Here is an 18,971-nt window from a genome sequence, read left to right as displayed (position 1 = left end):
ACTGTCAAGTTCAACATTATTTCATTTCAAAGTAAGTCACTGTATGAAATATTTATTTTTCTCTCTTTCATCTTCGATTATCTAATCAGCAATTAAAATAAAAGCAGCATTGCAAACAATAAAATTATTTTTAGGACAGTGACTTCTGTTTTGTAACCAAATTTGCAAAAGCAATGCTTGACAAGCAAAGATACTGGAGGTGTGATTGAGACATGAACTCTGAGCAAGTCACTCTCCAGAAGATCGCCCTGCTTTAACGGGATCTTTAAACTTCCCTGTACAGACAAAAAGGCAGAGGCTGAACATTTTGTCCACAAAATGTTATTTCTGCCAATGCCACACTTCTTAAACATACAACCGAAATTTCTACCTGGATTGTGTGCTCTAAAAAATTAATTTTACATTGCACGAACAGGAAGTACCTTATCTCACCCAATCTGACATTTTGCTCCTAGAGTTGATAGGGAAGAGAAAAATTGGCAAGTGCTATATATTTAGTCTTTACTATCTGGGTTTACAAAAGCAAGTGTCAACTTGGGCAAGCAAGTGGCACTACCGTTTCATGAAACTGTCCCTTGAAAAGAATCAGTTCTTTCAGAAGAGGAATATTGAGGAGTTGGAGTAAAAAAATATGTTCAAGTATGTAAACATATTCTATTTTTTTCACAACATTAATTTTTCCCAATAATTTGTTGATATTGTTTGAAATTATAGATTTTAACATAAAAGTTTGCACATTGTTGAGCTCCTGCAAGTTCTTTTTATAAGAACAATCCAAGTAAAACTCATTCTCTAACAGTTTCTTTATAGAAATTTTGTCCAGACCATTTATGATTCTGAATTATATATCAAATCACACTCCAATTTTGCCACTCCAAATTCTACCATCCTGGATAACATTAATGAGTTAAAGTACTATTTTTTTTTGTGAACAGTATCAGGTAGTTGCAGTGTACAGTCAACAGACCTTGGACTCGCTGCTGATGAACTGCAGTCTATCTTTCCATATGTACAATGTCAGTACATCCTTCCATAAACTACATTTCCATGTGAACTTTGCTGGGATCTATTCTGTGATCTAACATTAAGAAGATTACAAATAAAGTATTAAGGGATAGACACGCATAATCTGTTGTTATTTTATTTTGCACAAGAGACATTACAACCGATATATAATTAAATGACACCATGCATTCATTTGCTTTTGAGCACTGCATGCTATGATCTTGAAACAAATTTACATTAATGCAAAATAGTTGCATTAGTACACATTTCATTAGATATTTTATTCTCTAACAACATTGTTAAGGTTCTTATAGCTGGGGGTGGCAATGGGAACAAGCTCCCAATGGCATGCACCTTAAATAGCCTCTGATAACCAAGTCCTGCTCCTGGCGTTCATGTGTAGTTTAGCTACTAAGCCTTGTGAAACCGTTTCTACTGACAGGAGACGATGCAAAAATCGTGTTACTGATGCTTAAAACCAGTCGCTTCAGGCAGATTGGGCTCATCTAGGAGAAAGAAAACTCTGATCTTAAACCTCCACTGTCTTGTGACTATACTCACTCGCAGGGAAGGCTTCGGGAGTAAACCCTGAGGGAAAAATCTGGAGCTGGAGTCCCTAAGGCAGTCCTACACTGAGCTTAACGCTGACTGGCAACTCCTGCGATGCTGCTGGTACCAAACTGTATCAGTCTCTGCCGTTCCTTTAGGTTCGCCAGATGTGTGGAGAGGGGGAACTTGCTACATGGGCACAGCTTACTCTCTGTATGGTACTGCCCAGGAGTGTGTATATAGACAGCTAGGAAGCAACATCCACAGTCGACCCTGACTGTTGGAGGCCTCACTCACTCACTCACGAGCAACATACAAATTGCACTGTAGATAATTTAAGTAACATATAAAACACCCATGATTAAATGGCAGAGAAGACTCAATTGACTTCGGCTCCTTATGGTAATTTCAGCAGCATTGTTTTTTTCTTGGGTAACTAGTTTGGGATTTTGGTGGGCTATTGAATACCATAACAGAACAGTAGCAAATAATTGATTTTGACAAATGTGGAAACAACTTCATCATTTCTACAATATGCTTATCCAAACATCGCTTTCAGCTAACTCAGAAAGAGGTTACTGGATGACGAAACTGATATAAAAAAAATTACTTTATTTTGGACTTTTCCCTCTTGTGTAATATAAGATGAGGCAATAGTTGAAAGATAACATTTATTGTTTAAATCAGATAACTGTATACATTATTATTGATTAATAGCCATGGTTTGTGCAGACAATGTTGCATACTTTGTCTAAATAGCAGATAAGGGAATGATGTGTCACTGTTCGAAACATATTTATGAGCCCCTCTGAATACCTGACAATCATGAAAATACAGTATAATGCTTTGATTTATGGACAGGAATGTTTTGCAACCTTACAAAAATGCAATTCTAACTATCAACTACTTTTCACATAAATCATTTACCAATTTGGCCTTGAGCATCTTAATTGAAGTTACTAAATATTCACCATCTGATTATTCTTTTGCTATTTAAAAAAACGTAAAACTGATAAGCACATATTCATAATGTCTGTGATATCTAATCACAGGATGTTGAACAATGACAAGGGATATTTTGGCCAACCACTAACATTAATTAAATTTCTCTAACCTTTCTCCTTCCTTGTTTTACAGTTTTGGACTAATAACCCTCGAACCATTGATTAAATCACAAGAGATATTTTATTTTCAACCCATCATAAACTTTCATTAATTAGAATCTTCTTTGCCTCCTTAATGGTAGTGAAAACAATATTAATATCAATAATTTTGCACATAATCTAATATTATATTATATTCTGTAGCTTCAGTTTTCTTACAATTTTCAGAGCATCTTAAGTGTGGTTTGATGCCAATGTGTTATTACTTTTTTTATCTGGAACTCCATGACTCCTACTTATAAAGAAAGATGATCTATTTTATAACATGTTATTTTAAAGGAAATACCATATATTTGAATTTCTGAGAGTTTCTATTAATTTGTACACATTACTTGTTTCTCTAAATTACTTTACTCATTGTTACATTTGGTAATCTGTATTTTCTGAAATAATCTGGTATGTTTACAAAATCCCAGTGCTGTAACAAAAATCTTATTCCCTTATCTTATCAATCTGAATTTTAAATACATTTATTTAAATATAATTAAAATGTTTCAACATAGCAACTGATGCTTCAGTTTGCATCCTATTTCATAATGAACAAACCATTAAAGGTGCTTGGAAGTAGGTACAGAGGAGGTGTCAGGGGTAAGTTTTTTTATGCAGAGAGTGGTGAGTGCGTGGAATGGGCTGCCGGTGACAGTGGTGGAGGCGGATACAATAGGGTCTTTTAAGCGATTCCTTGATAGGTACATGGAGCTTAGAAAAACAGAGGGCTATGGGTAACCCTAGGTAATTTCTAAAGTAAGTACATGTTTGGCACAGCATCATGGGCCAAAGGGCCTGTATTGTGCTGTAGGTTTTCTATGTTTCTATTAAACCCAACCCATTACTTCTTGTCAACTAACTTTCTACTATTCAGATCGATCACTTGCTTGCTCTGATTTAATTTCTGTTTGTACTTGGCTCCCTAATCAGACTTCTGGATGGAAATATAGCCTTTTTAATCTTCTTTATTTTCTAATAAAATTAGTATTTTATTAAACTATAGGAACATACTTATCTAATTTTTCTGCCTCTCGAAGTTACGCATTTGTGGAATTTTTTTCAAATAACACACTCCAGGTTCTCATTATCTCTAAGTAAGGAAGTTTTTCCTGAATTCCCAACTGAATTTATTTGGTGTTCATCTCATACTGCATGTACTGGTTAAAGACTTTTGGCTGAAGTGACCACAAAATGAAATTTCCCTGCAGTACTGAGGGTTTGTACAGTGAAGTTTCATTTTCAGTCTAAAACATGAAACTAAGCAGTAACCATTTATTCACTCGGGCAGACATAAATGATCATAATGTGCTATTTGAAGAAAACAAGGGATTTTCTGAGTGTCTTGTCCAATATTTATTCCTGAACTAACATCAGTAAAATTGATTACGTACTCAGTTATCCCTTTTGACGCACGAGTTGTGTGAATATTGATTTTATTTCCTCTTACACTACAACAGTAACTTTCAAATTGCAGCCATAAAAACTAGTATATAAATGCAAGACATTTCCTTTTCTTTTGATTAATTTTTAATTTCTGCTTCAATTTTCATACCAATAAGAAATTATGCTTCTTCATTTAATATAAATATAAGACACATTAACTTTGCATAATTAATATTTTCTGCATTCTGTTCATCCCTAGACAATATCCAATTTACTTTACAATTACACAGTGGTTTAAAGTACCAGCGAGCATCAAGTAACACAGAATCACTGCTAAATTTTACTTTCACAGCAATGGAACAAAATAAATTCCAAAAAAAATGCCAATTCTTAGTCTTAACACTTATTGAACCTTCTTGAACCTTGTCAAAGGCCTTGCTAAAACCCATGTAGACAACATATACTACCTTGCCTTCATCAATTTTCCTGGTGAAGGAGGTTCATGAAAATAATCCCAGGAATGAAAAGGTTAACGTATGAGGTGTGTTTAATAGCTCTGGGCCTGTAATTGCAGGAGCTTAGAAGAATGAGGGGAGATTTCATCGAAACCTATTGAATATTGAAAAACCTCAATTGAGTGGATGTAGAGAGGATGTTTCTTATGCTGGAGGAGTCTAGCACCGAAGGGCATATACTTAGAGTATAAGGATGTCCCTTTAGCCAGAGGGTGGTGAGTCTGTGGAATCCCTTGCCACAGAGGGCTGTGGAGGACAAGTCACTGGGTATATTTAAAGCAGAGGGTGACAGGTTCTAGATTATCAGGGTGTCAAAGGTTAAGGGGAAAAGGCAGGAGAACAAGGTTGAGAGTGATAATAAAGGAGCCATGATGAAATAGTAGAGAAGGCTTGATAGGCTGAATGGCCTAATTCTGCTCCTATGTCTTACGGTCTTAACCAACTGTGCTAGGCAACTGTGAGAATAGTATCAGGAATGCATGAGGCCGAACAATGCATTTTATGCAAATGACTTACCAACCGTTAAATTATTTCATTGGTTTAAAAAGTGAACATTCACAAGACTGTTTTCTCTAATGAGAGTTAAGTCTCATGGCTGGGTTTGTCAACTTTCTGTTTCCAATAACAGTGACCTCCCTCTCTCCTTCTCTTTGTGTAAATACCCAGTACGTGCAGACACACATGTCCAGGAGTGGATTGATTGCATCTTTATTTAGAATTACACTTAAATACTTTTCCAGGATGTTAGATACTAACCATCATTAAAATATTGCAATTTAAATGAATTTGAACCAAATAAGTAATAGATAATTAAGCTGGAACATAGTTCAGACCAATAATCTTGCTTGTCCTAAAGCAGTTTGAAGTATAATTCTTGTTGCCTTCTTTAAAAACCAGTTTTTGTACTAAATTAATGCAGACAGATTTGTGATAGTTAACAGCTGAAACCGATCACAATATCAAATTAAAGATGTGTGATATTAACTGGCATCTAGCTTCTTTTATTCATTTTCAGGAAGTGGACGTCACTGGCAACGGCAGTAGTTATCACCCATCTATTATTCTTCCTTTATTGAAGGAGCAAACATCTGGAGTCACATCAAAGTTCAAAGTAAATTAAGTTTTATAATCAAAATACATATATGTCACCATATACAACCCTGAGATTCATTTTGAGTAAGGATGGGAGATTTCCATCCATAAAGGATATTACTGATCTGGGTACTTTTTTTTAAACAACAATCCAGTAGCTTAGTGTTTGCTGGAAATACATTTTTTTTAAGTTTTATACAATCATAGAATCATAGATCACTACATCCCAGAAACAGGCCCTTCAGCCTATCTAGTTCATGCTGAACTATTATTCTGCCTAATCCCATTGATCTGCACCCAGACTATAGCCTTCATAACGCTTCCATCCATGCACCTTTCCAAATTTCTCTTAAATGCTGAAATCGAACCCGCATCCACCTCTTCTGCCAGCAGCTTGTTTCACACTCTCATCATGCTCTGGGTGAAGACTTTCCCCTTAAACATTTCAACTTTCACCTTGAACCCATGACCCCTAGTTCTAATTATTTGAACAACTTCCTCTGCTACTTCATTGAGATTCCAGCCTGATGGTTAGAAATCTGGCAGCTAGTCTAACCACAAAATTACTCCTGAGTGAAACTGATGAAGTAAAACGTTAGAGGTCGAGTTGAAACCCAGTGTCCAATTATCCAAACATGCACTTCAATGTCCAATTAATATTGAAGGTAAAGTGCACGAAGCAACTTTAAATCACTATGCTTAACTATAATTAATTAATTCAATTTTTTGTTTGGATTTGGCACTTTTTAACTTAACATTACTGTCATCAGGATGCACAGTTAGCTAAATACAAGTCTGAGTATCCTATGGTATAAACTTAAAGAGGAAATATATTAGCTTTGGTGTGATGAATTCAATCAAAGCACCAAATGCAGTAATGAGCAATCTGTAACAAATTATATCAAGTTGCATACATTTTATGATCAAAAGTTTCAGTTCAATTAACCATGTCTCTAGGCTCTATATTTTCTGTATTTCAATACTTATCAATAAGGTACAATTTCAAATTTCTAAATGATACTGCTTTGTATAAAATCAGACCTTTTTAAATTAGTTTGGAGATATTGTTGTCTGCTGATCATGACAGAAATAAGAAAAGTTTATGAGGTTAAAATCCTTCATCTACTTAAGATCTATCATGTTGGAAAAGCTCCAAGGGTGAAAATGGGTAAGGCAAACATCTGAAATTATCTCTTTCCCTAAAACCACGTCATTTCCTGAAATGAACATGCAGCTTTAAATGAAGTGTGCTTCTTGGAACTATAATGCAAGAGATCAAATCTCATCTTCCCAAACTGAAATCTTAACTTAGAAATAATTAACAATGTACAGCTCGAAAGTCGGGCCAGGATTCTACAGCCAACAGTGAAGCAATGAAACTTGCTGCTGACTGGAAAAAAAAACTGTCTGCAAAGGTCTAGCAATCTGTGTACTATAGCTTTCACCTGCTAGCAAACTTTATTTCACAGGGATTCCAAGAACCAAGGAGCAATATCATCAACCTGATAAGCAGCCACATTCAAACCAGGAAGGAAGGCTTAATGCACCATTCACTTATAACCCACAAAACAAAGTATAACAAATAGTTTTTTTCAAAAGAGCTAGAATAATGTGTAATTTTTCTTCCATACATTCAGTGTAGGTCAGCTGGTGTTGTAGTGGCATTTGCACTGGACTTTGAGGTGAGTGGTCCCAGGTTCAAATCAGGTCAGCTCCTTGCACACTTTCCATCTGTGCTGGGTTGAGCATCGAGCTGGTAACTCAACGTCGTAGAAAACAAACTGAGGCTAAAGAAATGGGAAGGTTGCCGCTTGATGCGCCACAAGGTGAGGAAAGGATCAACAACAATTCACCGTAATAATATCATTGGCAAGCCTACCACTTTTCACTCCAACCCAAATGTCCTGAAAAAGATGACAACGAGCTGCTTTTTTAAATCTTTGAAATATAAATTAAACAGGATACTGGATTTTTGAACCAGTTATGATAAGGAACCAGAAAAATATTTGCAGAATGGATGTGTAATTTTGAAGGAGATCCTGCAGATAGTGTTTACCTTTTGCCCTTGTCCTTCTCAAGTAGAGCTTATACTTTGTCACATGATCTCCATGTTATAACAAGATTTTATATTACATGACAAAAACCCTCCATTGATAGATGAAGGAAATTGCTTTGTCCTGGAGGTTGTGAGCTTTGAGTGATGCTGAAACTTAAGTTTTTAACTCTAAACTGAGGATACCGTTAGGACCTAGAGCCTTTGCTATATTTGACACACACAGACATCCTGTGGTATCATGTGGAGTGATACCAACTGAATTTACTGAAAACAGATTTTTGTGATGTTGGGGCTCTCAGAAATGGGCCAACTTGGTTGTCTCATTTAGTACTTCATGCTCAGGATAGATAGAAATTTTAGAGCAATGGATTTTGCACTTATGTTTTGGCTTCTGATAGAAGTGAGATTGGGACTAGTACCAGGGCGTCCTTGTTTTTTTTAAGCTATTTTACTTCTGCCGCTTTTCATGGCTGGATGTGGCAGGACAGATTACTCCTTTGATGATATGACCGCTCACTTCTGTCTGTATTGTATTGAGTGGCTTTCCAAATTATTTCATAACACAGTTTAAAAGTAAACTAAATGCACATATAAGCCAGACCAGGTAGCTGCTCCACAACAGATTTACGCCCCTATGTGACTTTAATGAACAAGGAGAAACAATTCGTTTTGTTTGTAACAGTACTGATACGAGCTCTTTATTCTACATTAAAATTTTTAGCTGCCATGATAAGATTTGGAGTCAAGTAAGATAGCATTATATTACCATTTCCAATAAACACGTCGTTCTCAGCATTTCGCAATTTCTTGGTATCATGCTCAATGGGGTTGAAAACAGCACCCCCTCTGGAGCAGATGAAATAACAGTAAAATTTTCCGGCTATCTGCAAATAACTTTTAGTTTCATCTTCACTGCAACTCAAGGTCTGGCCCTATGCATTTTGAAACTTACAAGGTACTTCTCTAAATACAAACATAGATAATTAGTGAAAATACTAAGTAATGCCATTTAAACTTACTAAAAGCTTGTTACAAGGTCCTTTTCATAAAAACTGAAAAGTCTCTTTCTTAGCTGATTAATTTATCAGGTTAAAGTCTATGGTTCTTTACCCTGTGTTTCATTCATTTAGTTCCGTTGAGAATGTGATTTTTTTTTTGCACAACACAATTACTGAAGGCCATTCAGCCAACCATAAATGGACATGAGTTTAATCCTACTTTCAACTATTAGTTCATGGCATGCAGGTAGTGGCTCTGAAGTGCTGTTCTCACACAGGTTGCTCTTTAGAGTGGTGAATGTTCACCACTCTTTCAGCTAGTGAAGTCCATACCATCAGTAATCATTGAATTAAATGATTTCTTCCAGTACTTCACCAATTAACTTAAACTTGAGCTCTTTGGTCACTAAAATTTCTGTTAAGGAAGATAGGTCCTTTTAGTCTACCCTGCTTATAGCGCACATTATTTTATATACCTCAAATAAATTTCTCCTGATTTCTTTGTTCCGAAGTCCAGACTGTTTCTCATTACTGTAATTCTCTTATGCTGGCAATACTGTGGTTATGAGAACAGATCAGTGGTTGGGTATCCTGCAGCAAAAGGCTCACCTGGTAATGCACCTAGTTGTTTCCGTCATTTACAAGGCACATACCAGCAGTGTAACAGAATAATCACTACTTGCTCTGATGCCTGCAATTCCAATCACTCTCAAGAAGCATCATCATCATTATGTACAGTGTCATATGATGTGGGCGATCATGGTCTTTTTTCTACAGAAGTGGTTTGCCATTGTTTTCTACTGGGCAGTATCTTTACAAGATGGGTGACCCCAGCCATGATCAATATTCTTCCGAGATTGTCTGCCTGGTGTCAGAGGTCGTATAACCAGGACTCATATATGCACCAGCTGCTCATACCACCATCCACCATCTGCTCCCATGGTTTCACGTGACCTTGATCCAGTTCAAGATGATGGTTCACTGCCACTTTCTCAACAGTATTAGTGTAGGCAATAAACAATGGCCTTGGCAGCAATGTTCACATCCATCTTTGTAAAGCACTATCACATCCTTCCTGCCCCTCACTGACCAGAGTTCAACTTTAGGAATGACTCAGCTAACATTTTTTACTGTTCTAACATGAACACCTTGTTCACGTTCTGTGCCTCTAACAATAAAGGCAAGTATTACACCTAGTTTCTTAACCAGCTTTTCTACCTGCCCTGCTACCTCCAAGATCCAGATCCCTCTGCTTCTCCACACATTCTAATGTATACTCTTCTGCCTCACGGTTTTGGATAAAAAAGGAATATTCATCCATGATTTCCTCAACAAACTAATGATATAAACCTCCTACTAGATTCACATAGATCTGCAGCAGATATGCCCATAACTGGTTATTCACTATCACACCCTTTCACTCAGCAGACAGCCAACCACAGGACCTCTGTACTGGTTAAGTGGTATTTTTTAAATTACCATGTGGGTTGTTAGGTAACTGTAGGGTGCAGTTGAGTGGTAGAATCTAGGGAGAGTTGATGAGAGTGTGGGGAGAATAAAAAGAAATTAATTAGAATGAATGGAAAGGGGTGGTTGACAGTCTGCACAGACCCAGGGTCCAAAGAGTTGTATCTCTCCATGAGTGAGTCAGTGAAGTGCATATGCATGTCTGTGTTGTGTGTGTATATTTTAAATGTTTTAATGCCTTAATGTTTGACAGATCTTGAGTAATTGAATGCTTGGATAGCAGACATGATAGTCACTATTCAAAGAGTGGAGCCTTAGAGGTGCACTGCCTTCCTTGTCACTGCAGCCAACCACTTGAGCTGGAAAAGGTTCTACATTGCCCAGAGCCTTCTTGATGAGCTAGAAACTGGGATCTCACTAGGAGAATGTGCAGAGGATCACATGAAAGGGAATGGCAGATGATGCTGAATGTGCAAAATTCCAAGAAGTAACACGCTTTCTCCCTTTATCATCATATACACCTTACCCATTTGGGAATATTTTTTCTACTGGATTACTTTATAGTTCCCTTTCCTCCCCAATATTGATAACTTGCTTTTGAGGAGATTAGCTCAGCCTATCAATCCGATACAGACTGGTGCACTTATCGATGTCATACCAAGCATATCTGCATCAGAATAAACTCTAATGTAACAAATGTAAAGAGACAGTATGCTGTTAAAAAGCAAGACCTTTAACAGTGTTGATGAGCAGAGTGGTCTAGAGGTCAAAGTTCATAGCTTCTGAAAATGGCCACATAAGTTAGCAGGGTGGTTAAGAAAGCATATGGCACGCTTGCCTTTATTAGGCAATGAGTTTAAAAGTCAGGAAGTTATGTTGCAGCTTTATAAAACTCTAATTAGATTGCATCTGGAGTATTGCATACAGTTCTGGTCACCCATTATAGGAAGGATGTCAAGGATTTGGAGAGGGTGCAGAAGAGGTTTACCAGGATACTGCCTGGAATAGAGGCTATGTGCTATAATGGGAGGCTGGACAAACTAGAGTTGTTTTCTCTGGAGTGGTGGAGGCTGAGGGGGGATCTGATAGAGGTTTATTAGAATATGAGAGGCATAGATAGAGAGTCAGTATCTTTTTCTCAGGGTTGAAATGCCAGAGGGCATATATTTAAGGTGAGAGGGGATAATTTTGAAACAGATGTGAGGGCTAAGTTTTTTTTAATACAGAGAGTTGTGAATGCCTAGAATGCACAGCCTGGGGTAGTGGTAGAGGCTTTAGGGACTTTTAAGAGATGTTTAGATAGGCACATGAATGTGAGGAAAATGGAAGAATATAGGCATTGTGTGGGCAGAAGAGATTAGTTTAGTTAGCCATTTGATACTAATTTAATTGGTTTGGCACAACATTGAAGGCTGAGGGACCTGTTTCTATGCTGTGCTGTTCTACGTTCTATGTGTCAGAAATCCAAAATGCACAAATCATATATTTAAACCCTTGTTATCTTCAATACAAATTTGACAATCAAACGACAAGACAGCAATATCAATCATTAGCCCAGCCTATCCCTGAACAAGGCAGAGGTATTTATTCAGACAAAGAATATATTATACTTCTAACTCTGCTTCCAACAAGATGAATCTATTTGCCAAGTTGGTCTGTTGTTTCAAAGTCAATGCTAATTCTTCACCAAGAATACTTCAAATACTTTTTGCTTCTGGACTGTACCAATAACTACAGTATTTGTGTTAAGTATTTTATGTTGTAATGACATGCTGTATGAAACAATGGACTAGAAATGATAAAGAATCGGCAAATATATGTGAAATGCACTCCAGAGTACTTCACAGACAGAAGAGGTACTGCAGATGCTGGAAATTTGCAGTCTCGTCCCAAGACGCCGACTGTTTATTTCCATCCATAGACGCTGAGTTCCTCCAGCACATTGTGTGTATTACTGCAGAGTACTTGATTTGTGTAAGATCCTTGGCAAAGAAATTTCACTGAGCAGAAGACCCAAGTTCAAAGAAGAGTACTGGGCCTCCCACAGGGGTTTCAGTGCACTGAGGGAAGGGGGTTGGATACATGATCTTGGTTGGTGGACATAGATCAAATGGGCATGGGAAGGAGGAAGAGCTAATTTGGCCAGGTCATGGATGTGGAATGTGGGGGAGGCAAAGGAATTGGTATTACACACAAGCAGAAGTCTGTTGACATTGGTACCAAGAGGTATCCATCATTCTCTGTGCATCAAGGAAAGCGCTCAGAACAAGGGTTCCCAGCCTGGCATCCACTATCCCCTGCTTAACGGTATTGGTCCATGGCATAAAGAGGCTGAGAACCCCTGGCTTAGAATGATGGATACCTCTAACTGCACAACTATGAACAAGGTAAGGTTTAGTTAATGCTAATGCAGTTCCTCAGTCTTCCTGGTTTCAGAATTTAATGCTAATTTCACTATGGATGTCTGCAATCATCACAGGATACGAATGTACAAATGAATTTTGTGCAAGTGACATCAGTACATTTATTAAACAAAACTTGATGTCGTTGCATATATGTGGGTCACATTTATGGAAATGCATGATACGTGCTTGAAGGACCTAATTGTGTTTACCAATTAGGTTTTAAATAAATAAAATTCACTCATGAAGCAAACAAGGGTGCAGAATAATACACGAACATTTACAGTGACTACTCTCTTCACATCCCTTGCCACTCTTGCAATTTACAGAAAAAATTATTCTCTATCTACTATCATGTCTCAAAACTTAAAAACTTTGAAAAAAAATTAATCAGACCCCGCTGACGTCTGTAGTTCCAGTGAAAATGTCATTCTTTTTCTTCCTTCATCGCAACCTGGCATTACTTCTGTAAATCTTCTCTTTTGTGACTCTAATATTCTTGCTTTAATGTGGTTCCCAAGTAATCAACGTATTCAGAGTTTCATTGAAATACTTTTAAAATGTATAAAAAGACAAACCACTATTTAACTGAGTGACAAATTATGTATTTTAATTGAAATATAGAATGAATTAGAACACTACCAAAACTACTACAGTACTATAAAACTGCATATTAGTTCATCCAGTGTATGCTGCCATGTTCTTTTCATTGACCGTAAATGAACAAAATCAATGCAGATACCTGGTGCAGATAATGAACTACCTTCATATAATGCTTTTGATGATTGCATCCTCCTCCATTTTTACTATAACATTCAAGATGAATGCTGATACCTTCAAATTCTTTGCATTCCTAGCTTGTTGAAGTAGTGAAATTGTTTCATTTTCACATCTGGCCTTTTCTGGCATCTCTAAGCCTGAATGCTTAAACCGCAGTGAGCAACACAATTGTGAATTATCTTACTGCTTACTTCTCGCCAACAATCAGTGATAAAAATCATTGCTCTTTGAACACAAACAGATGCAACTGATGTTATTTAAAAACCAAGCATGGTGTAGTCTCTAACAGCTACACAAGTACACACGACTGATGCAAGTTAGAAACTGTTCAGCAACAGCCACCTTTTCACAATTAGGCGGCATAGTGTCCCAAATAAATGAGGTGAATTCTCAATTAGTTTCTTATCTTTAAGAGTTGCCCCAAATAGGAGGCTGCCCTGATTAACCAGTGGCCCAATTAACTGGAATCCATTGTATTTTATTTATCATCTCTTACTTTGCACGCAAACCTATGTTTTAATTTCTCTGTGTCTATATCCAGTTATCTGTTGATTTCACTACTCAAAGGATTTTATCAGTTAGGTTATGCTCTTGCCCTCGTAAAATAAACAAATGCAAAGGCCGAAGAAAAGTTAAGTACCTCATATTGCTGTGTGCAGAAGAAAAGCTTTAAAAAAAAGATAACTGCATATAAACTTTTAAATGAAATTCCAAACAATATTAATATACCATATGTTCTTAGAAATTAAAAATTGGATGCATCAAAATACATTAATGCATTCTTTGAACACTTAATGTATCAAAAAGTGGACTCACAATAAAGTCAAAGAGTCACAGATTTGTACTGCATAGGCATGAGCTATGTGGCCTATCATGTCCATGCTGACTTTTTTGCCCATCTGTTAGGGCATACTCTGGGGTTATGGTATATTGCAAATACTAATTTCAACAGCAGCCAGTCTTCGGACGTGAACATGGATAGTAGATTGAATTCAAAGTGCAGCTCTGAACAATGGTCTTCTTGAGCTGCATTTTGGGGTTGATTGCAAACAAAGAAACACTCCATTTGATCTCAAATGGCAGCAAATTCATGAATGTGGCCCAGAGTCAGTGAGAATTAACATTCGTTTTGGGTGTCTGGAGTGTGGGTGTGAAGATGGAGGTGCCTGAAAATTATATGCAATTCAAAGGAAGCACTGTAGATACATTGTAACTATAGAATTGTTCTGCTGCTACCTTTGATCTTTAACATAACAATGTCATGTAATATTGGATCAGGGAGGCCTCTTCTTCCAAGAGTGTCTTGAATATGATGCATGTTGTTTGTTTTGCTGAATAAAGACTTCTATATCCACTAGCTTCAGTGTCTCTCAAGTCACAACACCATCTACATTAGTCCTATTTGACATGTTATGATCACATCCTTCTACCTCTTGTCCATCTAAATGTGTCTAAATTCCTCATAAACGTGATAATTATATTTGATTCCATCACTCCAAATGTGGACACAAATATTAATATAATAAGGGTAAAGTAATAGACCTCTTTTAAAAAAAAAATCAGGCATTACTACAAACATGCTGGAAGTGCTTTTGTATATTATAATTTCACTTACTTTTAATGGAAACATTAACTTATTCGAGTATATTGATTTTGTAATTATCATTATCCACTACTCACTTCTCACGTAGTCTTGTTCGCTTCCAGATTCCTTTTCACATTCACCATCACTGCCTCTATCATCAAGAAGAATCTTTCTCTGCTTTAACACTGCTCCAGATGCTGCCTGTCTTTGTCTAGGTCGTACTGAGACTCCTTCATTTTCAACAGTAGTTTTATCTAAGCCTGAACAAAAAACATGTGTAATGGATTACAATAGTCATTATTCTTAATAACATACAGGAAATAATATCTAACAATATACAATTCATTATATAAAATCTATCATATATTCAGCTTCTGCCAGATTTCACCCAACTTTTTCTGCCATATTTCACGAACTTTTAATATATTGAAAACATTCACAAATGGAAATCATTAGAACCACTAAGCGCTGTAATTTAATTGCCAAAGAAATTCAGAATTCTATCCTGGAGCCTGAACAACAATCAGCTTGTTGCCGACATTACCTTGCCTACTTCTATCTTACTTAACTTCATCTAACTGGTTCCATATCACTGAAATCCTGTCTTTGTTGTTGCCAATTGCTGCAATCGGTGATTGTCAAACTACTTTTCTCATGTACGTGCAAAAGCAAGCTCCAACAGGTAAATTTGAAGGATCTGTGAATTGACTCATGGCCTGAATGTAAAATGTTCATGAAGATTCATCAAAAAATTGACTATGAACTAATGAAGGGCTTGACTTTTTTCTGCAACAATCTTTATTTATCTGTTGAAATCCTCTGCTGTGACCTGATAATGCTCTATGATATCACCATTAATTGGCACCATATTTCAATATGTTTCTCTGCCAAACTCCATTTATCGGAGATTCTCCTAGCACTTATTTCAGGTAAATCAGTTCTTTAGTCTATACAAGGTTAGAACACACCCCAATAATTTCATTGAAAATTGTAGGACACAAGAAAGAAAGATAAGGTAAGCCCCTCTTGAAAAAAAAGAATAATTATTGAAGTTTTTCTTGCATGTTTTTAGGATTTTGTTTAAATATATTGTAGAAAAAAATTTTAAAATTAGCAAGTTTTATTTCTAATAGTCTTTCAGATGTTTCTACATGTCAGGAATATTCAAAGCCCTGACAACAGTCAGGCAGCTAGGCTGTTGGTAGACTTTGCAGTTGTCAAAGCTGTCAGCGTAACTTGAGGCAGGATTTCACCCTTGCTTAGTTTGAGGACCTGCCACATAGCCCACTCTGATTTGGATCAGGCAAGTTCAGCTCTTGGATAATCAAGAGTGGACAATACAGATGAAATTTTTTTCTCAAAATTACAGAACATAAAAGAAATTGAAAAGCAGCTCAAAAATTAAGAAAATTAAGAATACATACATCCACTTAACATATACCTTTTACACATATCACCTGGCAACATTTCTCATAAATTCTATAGCAAATGGCATTAGATCTAAATCAATTAATAAATTTAAAGATGTGAGACCGACCAAAGGAAGAGAGGTTTGTTTTTAATAGCATGCTTTTACATAAAACAGAGACTATGCTTCCCTGTTTGGGTTGTGTTGTTATTTTATTTCTTTACATATCCTCTCTAGCCCTTCTCTTCTTCTTCTCACTCTCCAATTTCGGTTTTACCATAATTTCATTAACTAGTTCTGAAAAACATCAGTCAAACAATGAAAAGAACCACAGCAAAATTATTCCATTGGCACAACATTGCTGTATCCCGTAAGATACATACCCAGATATTCTAAATTCAGGTCATAATGACAGAACTCAATAGGGAAGGATAGAAATTTTTATCCAATATTTTGATTGACGCCAAAACTTTGAGATCTTCAAGGTAAAATTTAGCGGATGGAATCACGTGGTGTACATACCAGCTGGGTGGGGAAAAAGGCACAATAGTGCCTCTTTCACCTTAGATGGTTGAAGAAGTTTGGAATAGGCCCTCAAATCCTAAAAACATTCTACAGGGGTGCAACTGAGAGCATCCTGACTGGCTGCATCACTTCCTGGTATGGGAACTGTACTTCCCTCAATCGCAGGACTCTGCAGAGAGTGGTGCAGACAGCCCAGTGCATCTGTAGTTGTGAACTTCCCACTATTCAGGATATTTACAAAGACAGGTGTGTAAAAAAGGGCCCGAAGGATCATCGGGGACCCGAGTCACCCCAACCACAAACTGTTCCAGCTGCTACCATCCAGGAAATGGTACCCCAGCATAAAAGCCAGGACCAACAGGCTCCGGGACAGCTTCTTCCACCAGCCATCAGACTGATTAATTCATGCTGACACAACTGTATTTCTATGTTATATTGACTATCCTGTTGTACATACTATTATAAATTACTATAAATTGCCCATTGCACATTTAGACGGAGAGGTAATGTAAAGATTTTTACTCCTCATGTATATGAAGGATGTAAGTAATAAAGTCAATTCAATTCAATTAAAAAGACAAATGACAATTCAACTGCCAAATTTAACCATGTACTTTCTGCTGAACTTAAAGTGAAATGATGGGAAATACTTTGAAAAGCCCACTGTTGATCACTGGAATTCTGATCAGTAGTTTGGTTACAAATATAAGGCAATTCGTGAAGACTCACTAGTCACATGAAACAAGGACAGCAACATTTAGTAGGACAAGAAAGTGACCCAGCAATGATTCAATTAATTATTGCAAGCTTACCAGGAAAGTTGCTATTCTCATTGCAGTTAGAGTGTAATGATGTATCTGTATTTATTGTTTCAGCTGATTCCTTTGCTGTTTATTAAATAGAGAACATTACCAATAAATTTTAGCTTTGCAACTGGGACCAACTTCACATAAAAATAAAGTCATTTATATTTAAAATCAAAACAAAATATTATTGCTATTTTAACAACATACTTTATTAATAAACAACATTACATTTTAACAAACAGAAGCAATAAAACGTATTGTTTCAGGTAGAAATGAAACAGTACAATAGAATACTAAAACTACTGCTGTTTGATTGATAGTTATCTAAAAATGCTTTACTTTGTGAATTATTAATGCAGAATATCAGAAAATACATAATTTATATTTAATAGCTCAGAAAAAATGAATAATTTATTTATTTTATTTTTACTTAGAGATACAGCAAGGTAACAGGCCTTCCAGCCCAATGAGCCCGCACTGCCCTATTACACCCATGTGACCAATCGACCTAATAACCCATACGTCTTTAGAATGTAGGTTGAAACCAAAGCTCCCAGAGGAAACCCATGTGGTCATGGGGAGAATGTACAAACTCCTTAGAGATAGTGGCAGAATTGAACCGGAGTCACTGGCATTGCAATGGTGTCACACTAGCCGCATTACCAATTTGAAGCATGGTAATTTTTTCTCTACCTCCATCCATCATCTATCTGCCTCTCCCTCCAACTCCACCCATTCCTTCCACAAACATAGCTTGACATGCCCTTCATCTGTCACCTCTACTGAGTCCACCAATCACCTCAGGCTCCTGTGTCACCACTCCCCATCTCCTCTTTATCCTGGCTATCCCTTCCTTCCACTCCCAGTTCTGATGCAGCATTTCAACTAGAAGCGTCAACCATTCCTTTTCTCTCACAGATGCTTCTCAACCTGCTGAGTTCCTCTAGCAAATTGTTTGTTGCCCACATTTCTAATCTGTTGCACACACCTTTGAAGATATTCAGTGGGCCCACCTTTTTACATAAATATGACAAGTGAGCCCATATGAATGTACCCATCTTCTATGAAACTGTTGGAAATACTCAGACTCAAGCTTGCTTGTTACATACACCTGTTGGTTTCCACCTATAAATGTGTTAGTAAATTTGTAAATATCAGTTAAGCATTTTGTATAGAATAGCATATTATTTTACATTTCAGCCAAATTACACAACAAATATGTAATGAAATATTTTCTGTAATATGTTGT

At 36.8% G+C, this 18,971-nt stretch overlaps 1 protein-coding gene across 1 annotated transcript in view; it reads right to left on the bottom strand.

Annotated features, from left to right (window-relative positions):
• rad51ap1 (RAD51 associated protein 1) overlaps positions 1-18,971 on the bottom strand; it is a 60,713-nt gene that overhangs the window by 27,250 nt on the left and 14,492 nt on the right. Inside the window, exons 5-6 of the mRNA XM_063072145.1 lie at positions 17,729-17,803; positions 15,079-15,243 (exon numbers count right to left, since the gene is read on the bottom strand). Coding sequence (XP_062928215.1) covers positions 15,079-15,243; positions 17,729-17,803 — 240 coding nt within the window. The remainder of the gene's footprint in view (positions 1-15,078; positions 15,244-17,728; positions 17,804-18,971) is intronic.

This window comes from Mobula hypostoma, chromosome 20 (genome assembly GCF_963921235.1).
Source record: "Mobula hypostoma chromosome 20, sMobHyp1.1, whole genome shotgun sequence".
Classification (NCBI taxonomy): Eukaryota; Metazoa; Chordata; class Chondrichthyes; order Myliobatiformes; family Myliobatidae; genus Mobula; species Mobula hypostoma.
This window is presented reverse-complemented; position numbering and strand designations above follow the sequence as displayed.